The following is a 13557-nucleotide window of genomic DNA, read 5'->3' as shown; positions in this document are numbered from 1 at the left end:
TATAAATACTTTTTCTTATAAAATGTTATTTTAATCCACAAATAATTAAGTGATTATTAGAAACCATCTTTCTCTGTTTATTTGTTATTATTATTGCTTGCCGGCTCGGGGAAGGGGGGATCGGTGGCGTAGAATTCAAAGGTGATTAATCTGACGTAACCTCCACTTTGATTTGATTTGAAATTCAATTGTTTAAATGTAAGCTTTCCGTTCACGTCAGAAGTCACAGTTCCTTGTCAAATTTATTTTAACATAATATTACAAAAAACGGAAGCGAATGTGAATAAATAAATCAGTCAACTGATAAGGGCCTGCCCTTAAACACGTCCAACACAAAATCTTGCACATATCACTTTCAAACCGGCTTCTGATTCTGCTAAGAAAGGAATCGTATGACGGAATCAATTTCTCAGTAATTGAAACTCTTAATTTCTCTCGCAGGTTGACGTCAGGAACCACCCATTCACCATGCCTTCTCTTCACCTCTTCCATTGCTGAATTGAACTCCTTTAATCTCTCTTTCAAAACTCCGCCATTCGAAGGAACTTCTTCGTCTGTTACACAAGACAACACTTTCATCCACGCAGCTCTCTCATATTTCACCGCGTACTGTCTCACTTTATTCCACTGTTTTCTCACCCATCCATCCCCCAGAATGTATTTAATCTCAGATCCATTCACTTTTTGTACTATGTAGTGAAGGTTGTTCATGAGAAAGAGATACGACAGGGCCACGTCTTTGTACAGATCAGATTTTTTGTTGATCTTGCACAGCAGGGTGAAGACGGTCCATCCGAGGTGGACAGACAGCGGGGCAGAGGAATCAGTGAGCTCATTGTCGGGGAGGACTTTCGGTAGCTCCCGTGGCGCATCTGTGATTATGTTTACCAAAGATTCCTTGTAATCGGAGAGAAAAGTGAGATAATTCATAACGTATCTGGTGAGAGGATGAATACTGCCGCCCGCAATGGGAACCTTAGATTTCTCCTTCTCAACTGCCTTCTCAAATTCCATCAAAATTCCCCGGGCCGCCTCGCCGAGTTGCACCAAGTTCCTTTCAGCCTGCTCGTGCACGCTAAAGCAAGCTTCTTGAGAAAATATGTCTTCTATTTCAGGCATAAGATCGGTGAGTGCTAAACATTCTTTCGGGCGCCCGGCTGGTAACGGCCACGGCCTCTGCAAAGGCAAGAAGCCTTTCTGCGGGCTCCTTGCTGATTTCAGCAAAACAAGAATCTCTCATCTTGTCAATTCCCCCAAACACATCGACGCACAGCCGTTTCTCTCGGGCAAACAGAATTCGGATACTGATTTTTGCAGCGTATATCCATTTCTTGATCTTGTCATCCAGGACTGTCCACTCCATTTTTCGAACATCGTTCAACCTCACCTTCTCCACGCCCAGATTGTATAAACTCTCTTCCACCACGGACTTTCTCGTGAGAGTGAAGACTCGAACGCATTCCCTCGTGTATCCACTCTTCGCCATGCGCTGCGCTATATTCCGTAGATCCGCCATGGCGTCCAACGGAACCGTGTCGAATTCGTATGTTCTGTCTGATGACGAACAGATGGAGCTGAATTGGCTGCTGCCGTCGTCGTCACCGTCAGAGCATGTTATGCTGTCCTCTGTGCTCGAACTGGAGGACGGTCGGGCCGATGACTCCCGATCTGGATCGATGGGTTCGCCGTTAGATAACAGAATTTTGTGAAACTCGTTCTGCAGACGGGCCATCGACATTTTCATCAGCCGCTGCGCACGGACGAGTTGGGCAGCGTTGGTTCCGCCGGCGGACAAATGTTCCATGAGCCGTTGAAGATTTTGGACAGAGTCCATGTACATACGGACTTCTTCTGCGTTGCTCTGAAAGAGCATTTTGCTGCTTTTATTTGTGTCCCATTTGGAAATCAATATCTCTGCTGCGGCTAACATTTCTTCCATATCTTCTAAATTATTGCTATCTAATGTGTTTGTAATAACAGGGTTTCTAAAAGTCGGGTGCATTCTAAGAACGCTTCTGGTCATGTTGTCGGAGGCACATAGATATTCTACAATATGCTATGCACTGATCACAATTCTGCCTACAATTCCGTCAATCTTGATTGTATTCGATATTTAAACTAAATTAACACAAACACAGTGACAGTTGTTCAGCAATTTTGTAGCGGTGAACAAACGGTACGAAATCTTGCAAGCGAAGCACATATATGAGAAACAAGAAATGAAAAGAAAACTAAATTATGTTTGCTTTGGGTGCTCTCTTTCGCCCAGATAATCTTCTTACTCAAAAGCGAAGAAATCCCATGGAATTTAAGCCAAGTTTAACGCGTAGAATATCGAATATAATACAATTGTATGACTTCGCCGCCGGGTTCTTTGTGACCGTTTATTCCAAATTTGATGTAGAGTAGACTTTGAAGGTCATTGTCTCGTAACCATTCTGGAAGCTGCGATCACCAAATCAACCCTTAAGAGATCCCATTGATTAAATCTCATTGTCTCGTAACATATAAAATACATTCTGTTAACATTAGAATCACGTTTAAATGTAAGCTGAATCATAGAGAAGCACCTACTACGCAGAGCCACGTGTATGTTAATGTTGTTTAATTTGACTTGCAAATGTGTGGACGACTTAGACTAAAATAATTGAGGTATTTCTTTCCCCGAGCCCGCACACAAACAATAATAAAAAATAGAAAAGATTCTTTTAATTATCCTATTTCATTACTTCTCGATTAAAGATATATATATGTGTAATATATGGTGACCTGAGAAGTATTGAAACAACATTCTAGAAGTATTGTAATTGTTCAATTTCTTAGAAGTTTAAAGGAAAAAAATGATTTGTAATTTCTATTTTGTTTCGGTTGACATAAGAATATTTCATGTTTGATTGTTTTCATGTAATTGAAATTCTAGTTTTTGTCTATTATATAAGGACTTGGTCAATTATATTAAGATAGAATAAGATATGAACCTTCTTAATGTATTAAAAATTAATATGCATATAGTTATTTTATTGTTTCACTTCACAGTATATTTCATGCTCTCAATCTATCAATAATAATCTATAGAGGAAAATATTTATATTATTTTCATAACCAACCAATGCTAACATCATTAATACCAATAATCTCTTGACATATATTTTTTATTCTTAAGAATAATGTGGAATACATAGTATTTCTTGAATGCACAAATGTAATGATAAGAAAATGCAATCACCATATTGTGAAAGGGAAAAATACATCAATAAAGTACATAGTTAAAATAAAAAATATCAATCCCAAATGTCTACACACTTTTATTAGCATAATAAAACATGTATAACAAACCCTTTCTTTTCTTACTTATCCTCTTTTCTTATAGAAATGTAATACATATGCCTTTAATGCATTGAATATTGAGCTTTTGGTTAGTGCTTGATATAAAAATATTAAATATTATGAGTTTACTTTAATCTTCTATCATAGTGTACAAAAAATGATAATTCCAAATGTTCTTCGCATTCTTCATGCAACTTTGACAATTGGGATTTCTAGCCAAGTATAGTCTGTGTTGGAATAAATAAGTGGCATATATGATTGTTTTACAAGGGGCCTACAAAATTGATAATGAAGAGAGAAAAAGGGGGAAAGGATTAATTGCATATATTAAAACATGAAATACAACAAAAGAATTTAAAAAAAAAAATATTGAATCTATTATACCTTGTTCTCACCTCCTCCAATTGAGTGGGAAGTGGAAATGCACCCTGGATTCTCCACTTGATTTCCTCCTTAGGATGAGGGATATGGATTGCTCTCCACTACACAACAAGTGATGAGATTCATATAATGTGATAGATGAGGGACTATGGGTGTCAATATTTGCGCATGGTATGGATGCTATGGATGATTCTTGGATTCAAAAGAACAACATGACAATATGAATGAGATGGATATGATTGTGAATGGAGGGGACTCCAATTGATAGATTGGAGGGGCCTAAAATGGATGGCCAAGATTTAAGAAATGGAGGGCTATGATTGAAAGGGAGTGGGAGAGGATTTTAGAGGACAAGTGGGAGATCTAAGAGATTTTCCAAAAAGGTATTTCTTGTCTCCACACTTCTCAAATACATGGGGAAGACTTCCCAAAGTACCTTGGGAAGAGAGGAAAGCAATTTAAAATTCCTTGGGAGAGGACAAGAGGAACAAAAAATTCCCAAGAAAGAGGGAGTATGGGGAGAATAAAGGATGAAGGAATTAAAAATTCCTTGGGAAGAGGGGGCACCAAGAGATTCAAGGGATTTGACATTGCTTGAATGGACTAAAAATGGATGGCATTTATGGTTGGAGGATGAGATGGGAAATCCATTTATGGAAAAGAGTTGAACCATCATTAATCAAGGTGATTAGGGATGGGAAAATTATTAGGAGAAGTGATTAGGTAGGTTAATGAGGGATTAGAGTGCAAGTGGGCAAGTTAGGAGGATGGGACATGAGGAGAGAGAATGAGTGGAGGAAAATAAAATTAACGAAAATATCGATCATGATTAGGCTAGAATTAAATATGATAAGTGATAGGGATTAAGAGGGTGATTTGTAAGAATCGTGTCAATAAATAATTAATTAATTAATCATTATTAGAGAATAATATTGAAGATATTGGCTAAGGTTGGGAATTAAATTGATTTAAAAAGAATGGGGATTTATATAATCAATTGATAAATTAATTATATGGACATGAGGGATATAATTAATTAAATATAACTTAATTGGATTTTAGAAAAATAAAGGATAACTTAATTAATGGAATTAACAATGTGAGAGGCAATAAATTAATTAAATATATTAATTTAATTAATTTTGGACATCTATAGATAATAATCAATATCTACCCCAAAGAAAACAATCAAGACTGATTTAAATCCCTTAAGTATTATGATGTGAACAATGAAAAATTGAAAGCAAACCTAAATCAAGGTTGGGACTAATTGAAATTTTATTAAAAACATGATGAGTAAAAGTCCTTCCTGTCGCCCACATATTTTTTTCCTTGTCCTAAGCTCCCCTATGGGATAGTGGGAATCTTTTAGTTTGACCCTGTCCTCTCACATTGTTGCAAATGTGATGTTGTTGATGACTATGATTGGTTTCCATTGATGTCAACATAATGGTTTTCATTAATGTCAGCACATGATTTTAGTGTTGGTGATCTGGAAGATGTGTTCTTGGAATGATTGGTTCTTCAGATGGTGTGTCTTAGTTGATATTCAACATGGATTGATTAAGTTAATGGTGATTCAGATATCTTTGTTTATCGGATATGGTGTTGATCGATTGTATTCATGTATATCTTGGTTCCATTCCTATTTTTGTTTTATTGGGCAACGATTTTTGGGGTCTAAATTAAGTCTGGAATTCGAGAAATAAGTAGTAGCTCATTGGTGTAGCATATGACTTCATGGTTTGGGTCCAAAATTTATAATGGATTTAACATGTTGATTTGACTTATGATGTGTGTTGTTGTATGGTTCACTTCTCATTCCTTCCCTCCATCGGAATTTTTAGTGTTGACTTATTTTAGATCTTTGTCTTGGTCAACTTAGAAGATTATGCTTCCCAAAGATAGTGTATATACATAAGAATGATCTGATTGTGTTAGTATGAAAAAAGTGTAGCATTTTTATTGAAGATATGTGAGATTGAAAAGGAAGGATCTTATTATTGATGATGTTCGAAGTATGTTGGTGTTGAGGCACTGAAAGCAATCTGGTTTTGTACATTGTTTTAGATTGGTGGATTACCTTCCTTTCTTTCTTTCTTTCTTCAACAGTGTGCCTTTTTCTGGGTTGTGAGCCCTCTTGCAATGAGAATTCTAGCAGTGAGCCACCCTTTGTAAACATCACCTTAACTGGTGTTTTATATTGAGAACTAACATTCTTCATGTTTTTTCCCTTCTTGGGTTTTCCACGTCAAATCTAGTGTTCATTGTGTGATGTGCTATGTGTATGTGTTTTTCATGATTATATCTACTTTAATTAATTTTTTTGGTTATTCCGGATGTCTAAAAGCATTGAAAAACTTATTTAAGTTGTCAACTAATTCCACCCCCCCCCCTCTAAGTTTCCCAAATATTCAACAATTGGTATTAGAGCATTGGTTCTTTGGAGAAGAGCTTAACCACTTGAGGTGAGGTAGATCTTGATCCGATGGCACATAAATTGACTATTCCTATCTTTGAAGGATCTGACTATAGTTTCTAGAAAGTGAAGATGAGAGGCTACTTGATCTATTTGGGATACAATTCTTGGAAAGTAGTGGAAACTAAGTATGTTCAACTGGCAAATGGTCTTACCACTTCGGATGAGATTCAAGCTTATGAAGAGAATAAAAAGGCAAGGTATGTTATTTTCAGTGCTTTATCAAAGACTGGATTGACAAAGGTTATTTCGTTGAATACTACTTATGAGGTTTGGGAAAAGTTGAGAGATATCTATGAAGGAAATGACAGAGTTAAACTATCAAAGAAGCTAACAGCTAATATGAGAAATTGAAAATGGAATAAGGAGAAGATATAACTAGCTATTTTCAAAAGGTTGATAAAGAAGTAAATGAAATTAGGGAACTTGTCGACACCTTGACAAATGAAGACATAGTTGAGAAAATATTGATTCCCTACCGGAAAGCTACAATGACAAGATCTCACCTATTGAAGAAACCTATGATTTGAAGAATTTTACTAGAGAGCAGCTTTATTGTACTCTATCACCATTTGAGATAAGGAAGTATGGAAAAGACAAACCTAAATTTGAATCTGCCTTTAAAGCCTCTAAGGAAGATCAAAAAGATGAAAGTATAGATGAGATGGAAACAAACTTTGTGAGGAAATTAAAGAAAGGCACCAACAAATACAAAGGTATGTTACCCCTTAAATGCTTTGGATGTGGAAAGATTTGTCATATTGCTACTAGGTGCCCAGAAAAATGTTGAAGACAAAAGTCTAAAGAAGGTAAAGGAAAATTTAATAAGAGAGCCTATTATGTCAAAGATGATGTCGATATTTTAGATGATGAATTAGATTATGAGGATGGTGATTGTTTATTTTTGGTAGAAAGAGATGTACCTAAAATTGATATTCCTAAGACTGTTGCTATTATTTTACATGTTATGATAAATAGAAATGAATGGCTCATTGATAGTGGATGTTCAAATCATATGACTGGTGATAAAAGTAATTTGTCAAACTTGAAAATTATGATGGAGGTTTTGTTAGGTTTGGAGATGATTAAACAACACATATTGTGGGAATTTGTTCTATTTCTTTTGATGGAAAACATAATATTGACAATGTTTACTATGTGAAGGGTTTGCATCATAATCTTTTGAGCATTGGACAAATGTGCGAAAATGGTTGCAAAATGTTGTTTTCTAGGATGATGGCCATGAGATCCAAAAGGGATTCAAAATTGTTATAACAGCAGGGAAAAGAACTGGTGGAAACATGTATCTGCTAAAAGGAGATACAAAGTATTGTTTGTTATCTTAGATCAATGACCATTGGCTTTGGCACCAGGGCATTTTTCATATGAATATTGACAACTTGGTGAAGATTATCTCATCAAGTGTTCGGAGAGATTTGTTGAGGCTAACCAAACTAGATAACAACATTTGCAGAGAATGTCAAGTTGAGAAGCAGATAAGAGGAACATATAGAGGAAAGGAGCATTCGTCCACCAGATTGTTGGATTTCGTTCACATACACCTATGTGGTCCTACTAGAACAAGGAGTATACAAGATGAGAAGTATTTCATGTTGTTTATTGATGATTATTATAGAATATCATGTGTTGCATTTCTAAGAAATAAGTTAGAAGCATTAGAAAAATTCAAGATATTCAAGGCTAAAGTAGAAAATGAAATTGATAGAAAGATTAAGTGTTTGAGGTCTGACAGAGGAGGAAAATTTACTTCTGATGAGTTTAACAAATTTTGTGAGAAACATTGTATTAGAAGATAGTTGTTTTCTCCTAGGACCCCTCAACAAAATAGTGTAGTGTAAAGAATGAACCAAACAATTCAAGAGCTAGCCAAAACAATAATCGAAGGAGCAAAACTCCCGAAAGTCTATTGGAGAGAAGCAATTCACATTATAGTCTACACTCTTAAAAAAATTCTATAATGAAAAAGACATGGAAAGCCATCATATGAACTATGTCATGGTAGAACTGTGACAGTGAAATATTTTAAGGTATTTGGAAGAAAGTGCTATATCTAGAGAGATGAAGATAATATTGGAAAGTTTGATAACAGAGCAGATGAAGGCATGTTACTATGATATTCTACAAGGAGCAATGCATACCAATGTTTCAATAAAAGGCTAAACAAGATTGTAGAAAGTGCAAATGTGATGTTTGATGAAGATACTTCTAAAGAGTTTGATAAAGGTGGAGGATGTGAGTTTGATGAAACGAATAACAGAAAAAGGGAAGATAAAATTAGAGAAGGAGAATAAGAAAAGGAAGCTCGAGAAGCTCCAACATCTACATCTAAGACCCTGAGATATATTCAGAAGAATCATTCATCAAGTATAAGAACAAAGGAATCATCACAAGAAGCAAAGTAGCTCAAGAACAAATTTTGTTATGTTTACTTTTAGAGATGGAACCGAAAAAAGTATAAGAATCTTGCAATGATCATAATTGGATAAAGGTAATGAAAGAAGAGTTGGATCAGATTGAGAAGAATTAGACATGGGAATTAGTTCACAAACTAGAAGATAAGAATGTGATTGGAACAAAATGGGTATTCTGGAACAAGTTGGATGAAGATGGAAAGGTTGTGAGAAATAAAGAAAGGTTGGTTTGAAATAGTTATACACAGATTGGAGATATTGATTTTGAGGAGACATATGCCTCGATTGCTCGGATGGAGGCAATCAGGATGTTTCTTGCCTTTGCAACTTTTAAGGATTTCAAGGTTTATCAGATGGATGTGAAATCATCATTTTTGGATGGAGAGATGAAAGAAGTTTGCATTGAACAATCAGAAGGATTTAAGTTGAAAGATGATTTGAACATTGTTTGTAGGTTGAAGAAGGCCCTGTATGGATTGAAACAATCTCCGAGAGCTTGGTATGAAAGGCTAGGTAAGAATTTGATTGATCAAGGTTTTCAGAAGGGATTAACTGGTAACAATTTATACTTTAAAACTGATTCAGGTAAAATATTAATTATTGTAGTGTATGTTGATGACATAATATTTGGAGGGAATTAAGGCGTGTGCATAAAATTTGCTAATGCGATGTAGAAGGAATTTGAGATGTCCATGATTGGTGATTTAAATTTTTTTATTGATTTGCAAGTAAACCAGAATGATAAATATTTTCATTTCTCAATCTAAATATATTAAGGAATTGTTGAATAAGTTTGGGTTGGATAACTCCAAACCTGTGTGTACACGTATGACCACTGGATGCAAGTTGAAAAAAGATGATGTCCCCTAAGGCTAATGCAAGTCAGTATTGATCAATGATTGAGGCATTGCTATTTTTCATTGCTACCAAACCATCATATCATGTATGCAGTTTGTTTGGTGGCTAGATTTCAGCAAGAACCAAATGAATCACAAGTTGTGGCAGTAACAAGAATTTTCAAATATCTAAAAGGAACAAAATATTTTGGCTTGTGGTATCCCTGATATTCAGATTTCACTTTGACAACTTATACTGATGTAGATTGGTCTAGACGTGTTGATGATAGGAAAAGTACAAGTGGTGGAGCATTCTTTCTTGGCTCCTAGTTAGTTGCTTGATCAAGTAATAAGTAGGTTTCTCTCTTTATCTACAGATGAAGCATAATATATATTGCAGTATCTTCATGTTGCACACAAACTCTATGCATGAAGTAGACTTTGAGGAATATTGGTGTAACATTCAATGAACCCATCTCTATTATGTGTGATAACACTAGTGCAATAAACATTTCTAAGAATTAGGTACAACATTCTAGAACAAAGCATATATTTATTTAGTATCACTTCTTGAGGGAAAAGGTATTGGATAATGAAGTAAAGCTTGAGTGTGTACCTATAAAAGAGCAGATTGCATATATCTTCACAAAGGTGTTGTGTAATGATACTTTTGAGTATCTTTGGCAAAAGTCAAAGGTATTACGCTTTCCTAGTTTGAAGTAATGTACATTTGGAAGTGCATTGGTCCAGTGAGCAACTTGCACATTATTATCTAGACTAATGCTTGGGTGCTTCCTCTTAGGAGGAGAAAGAGTGAGTTTCATAGGGGGAGTTATTCCTACCTTTGTCCTCAATGTCAAATGGGGAGAGTTTCAAAGAGTTGTAGAGTTGAGATGCAGAGTTGCATAGTTGTGCAGAGTTTTGTTGTTTGGTGTAGATGGATGTTGCCATAAATGACAAAGTGGGAGATTGTTGAAAATGTGATGTTGTTGATGAGTATGATTGTTTGTCATGATGCCGACATAATGGTTTTCATTAATTTCAGCACATAGTTTCAGTGTTGGTGATCCGGAAGTGTTCCCAAAATCTTTGGTGCTCCAGATGGTGTGTCTCAGTTTATATTCAGCATGGATTGATTAAGTTAATGGTGATCCATATATTCTTATTTATTGGATATGGTGTTCCTCAATTGTATTCATGTATATCTTGGTTCCATTTATATTTTTGTTGTATTGGGCAATGATTTTTAGGTCCAAATTAAGTCCGAAATTTGAGGATGAGTAGCGACATTGGTGTAGAGTATGAATCATAGTTTGGGTCTAGAATTTTTAATGGATGTAACATGTTGTCTACTTCTCATTCCTTCCCACAACCAAAATGTTTAGTTTTGACCTAGTTTAGATCTTTGTCTTACCTAAATTAGAAGATTATGCTTCCCGAGGACAATGTTTATATATGAGGATGATTTGATTGCATTAGTATGAAAACTGTGTAGCATTGTTATTGAAGATATGCAATATTAAAAAGGAAGGAATTTATTATTGATGATGTGCAATGTGTGTTGGTGTTGAGGCGTCGGAAGTGGTCTAGTTTTGTAGATTGTGTTACAGTGGTGGATTACCTTTCTTTCTTTCTTTCTTTCTTCGACAGCGAGCCTTTTTTTGGGCAGTGAGCCCTTTGTAGTGATCATTCTGGCAGTGAGCCACCCTTTGTATAAATCACCTTAACTAATGTTTTATATTGAGAACTAGCATTCTCTGTGGTTTTTCCCTTTTTGGGTTTCCACGTCATATCTGGTGTTCATTGTGTGATGTGTTGTATGTATGTGTTCTTCATGATTATATCTAATTTAATTATTTTTTTTGGTTATTTTGAATGTTTGAAAGCATTGAAGAAATTATTTAAGTTGGCAACTGATTCACCCCTCCCCCCCACCCCACCCCCTCTTAGTTGACTAGATATTCAACATGCATTACACTTTTGTCTACCTTAATGTTATTGCGGGGTAGAGGGGAAACCCATCGCGTCCCTCTCTATCCTACATTGTTCTCAATCTCTTTCCCATTTCCATGTTGGGGAGTGGGGAGCTCATAAATATGATGAAAACCTTTAATTTGCAAGCCCTTTGTGCCCCCCCCCCCAACACCATTAAGATAATATATGTCAGAAACAACAAGGCAATAGTAAGAGAATTTAAATAATCATTGGAATAATTTAAACATTCTTAGTATGCATGAGCACCTAAATCATTCTAATATGATTTAGTCAAATTCCCCTTTGGCATAACCAAATTTCCTCAACAAATCAAATGGTTTAAATATCCTGATTTACTTTCACCATCTAAATAAATTTGGATGTAATATTATTTAATTAAAAATAACTTAAATAATATATACTTATTAAAATAAGCATTAATTGATCTTGTTGGGCCACAACCTTAGCCGGGTCTCTGGTGGGCCTAGCTAAAAAAAAATTGCTCTTCAACAAATGACCCTTAAAAATTCTCTAAAAGCTTAATTGGACATATTTTGGATTTGAAAATTTGAGTGTATCATTATTCAAATTTGATGTTTGGAGTCTCTACACTGCAACCAAACCACTCAAGTAGCATATGGAACTTCTTTTGAAAACTGATCAAATCATCTCTTTGGGCCTTAGAAACTAGCAAACAATTTGAATGTTATACAGGGAATCCAAAATGCCAAATAGATATTCATGATGATTCTTGAGGTGACCAATTTTAACACTTGAAGTTTCCTACTCAACCATATTCTAAAACTGCATCTTCCAAACCCTATCCAAACACTGATTTGAAAAATACTAAACCTCGGTTTTAGGGGCAACCAATGGGGAATCACTTCATCTGGATATGGTGGGCACATGTGCAAAGGGGTTTTTCTCAATTCCATCATATGTGCAAAATGTTAATATCCAAACTTGCCCTTTTTGAACCTTTTTGGAATTGGTGATTTTTGACCCTTACAAAGTCCGTTTAGATTTGGCTTTGGAAAGATATCAAATAAAGTGCTAGGGTGCTACAACCTGGTGAAATGGTATATGAATATATAGAGAATCATGGGGAATACTAACTTTGGAATGCAATTCAATAGGCCATGAAATAAAAATTAATATGCAAGACTACTTTAGTAGATTTGACACTATTCAATTTGCAAATTTGAACAAATTGCATATGGAATTGACTTAGGAAAAATAGCAAATAGATTCATGGGGCTTTGAAAACTGATATGGGGGATCATTAATATGTAAAGAATTGTTGGGAATGATTATTTTGACATGACTATCGACTAGTAACAAAATGCAACTCTATGAAAGTGGCTACTTAGAAAATTTTGATAGTGTGCAATCAACAAATCTACCTCAAGACCCCAAAACATGAACTTCAAAAATTTATCAAACCTGATCCTAAGAATCTACAAATGGACATGAGTCATATCTCATCTAAGAGGTTAACGGTATCCCCATGTAGTTTCTCATGAAAATAAAAGGGTATGAAGATACTAACCCTCAAAGTGGGCTACTTAGACTGATTTTGCAAAAGTCTTTCTAAGTGTCTCAAGTGATTTTTCAACATTGGCCCTCAAATTTTTCCAAATTTTGGAGGTCCCAACATGCTTATCAAGGATATTATTGATAGAATAATAGTAGCTCTAGTGAGACAACACATACTATGATCACATACATAATTTAAGGGGTGATGATTAAGCTAGATGTAAGGCATATGACAAGGTAAAATAGAGTTTTTTCTTGATAGTAATAAAGAAAAAGGCTACAGATGATTCATTTTTTGTATTTCATCAATAAGGTACTCAATCCTAGTTAATGGAGCTTTATGTGGATTCTTCAAATCATCTAATGGTATAGGATAGGGAGATCCCATCTCTACTTTCCTTTCAGTCATAATGGCAGAGGCTATGGAAAGAATAGTTAAAAGGAAAAGGGACTATGCAATATGGAAAGGAATCAAAGTAGTAGAAGATTTGGAAGTAATTATGCATGCATAGTTTCAGACAACACAATTTTATTTAGGGAAGAAAATGTTACATAAGAAAAAAAATATCAATGAATCTCTAGATGAATATAC

The 13557-nt window shown here is 35.2% G+C and overlaps 1 protein-coding gene across 1 annotated transcript; it reads right to left on the bottom strand.

Annotated features, from left to right (window-relative positions):
* Positions 1-258: 258 nt before the first annotated feature.
* LOC131035357 (exocyst complex component EXO70H1-like) lies at positions 259-2023 on the bottom strand. The gene is made up of 2 exons (XM_059209320.1): positions 1166-2023; positions 259-1062 (listed from the first exon to the last, which is right to left on the bottom strand). The coding sequence occupies exons 1-2, from the start codon at positions 2021-2023 to the stop codon at positions 259-261; spliced, it is 1662 nt and encodes a 553-aa protein (XP_059065303.1).
* Between the last annotated feature and the right edge of the window lie 11534 nt (positions 2024-13557).

This window comes from Cryptomeria japonica, chromosome 1 (genome assembly GCF_030272615.1).
Source record: "Cryptomeria japonica chromosome 1, Sugi_1.0, whole genome shotgun sequence".
NCBI lineage: Eukaryota > Viridiplantae > Streptophyta > Pinopsida > Cupressales > Cupressaceae > Cryptomeria > Cryptomeria japonica.
The sequence above is the reverse complement of the archived record's forward strand: the minus strand, read 5'-3'. Positions and strand labels throughout refer to the sequence as shown.

What these genes read in the sequence shown, in the direction of transcription:
- LOC131035357 (XM_059209320.1), bottom strand. Translation starts at nt 2,023, where the DNA reads ATGACCAGAAGCGTTCTTAGAATGCACCCGACTTTTAGAAACCCTGTT. An exon ending in CCTTTGCAGAGGCCGTGGCC is followed by an intron (nt 1,063 to 1,165) that starts GTTACCAGCCGG and finishes GTGCACGAGCAG; the next exon opens with GCTGAAAGGAACTTGGTGCA.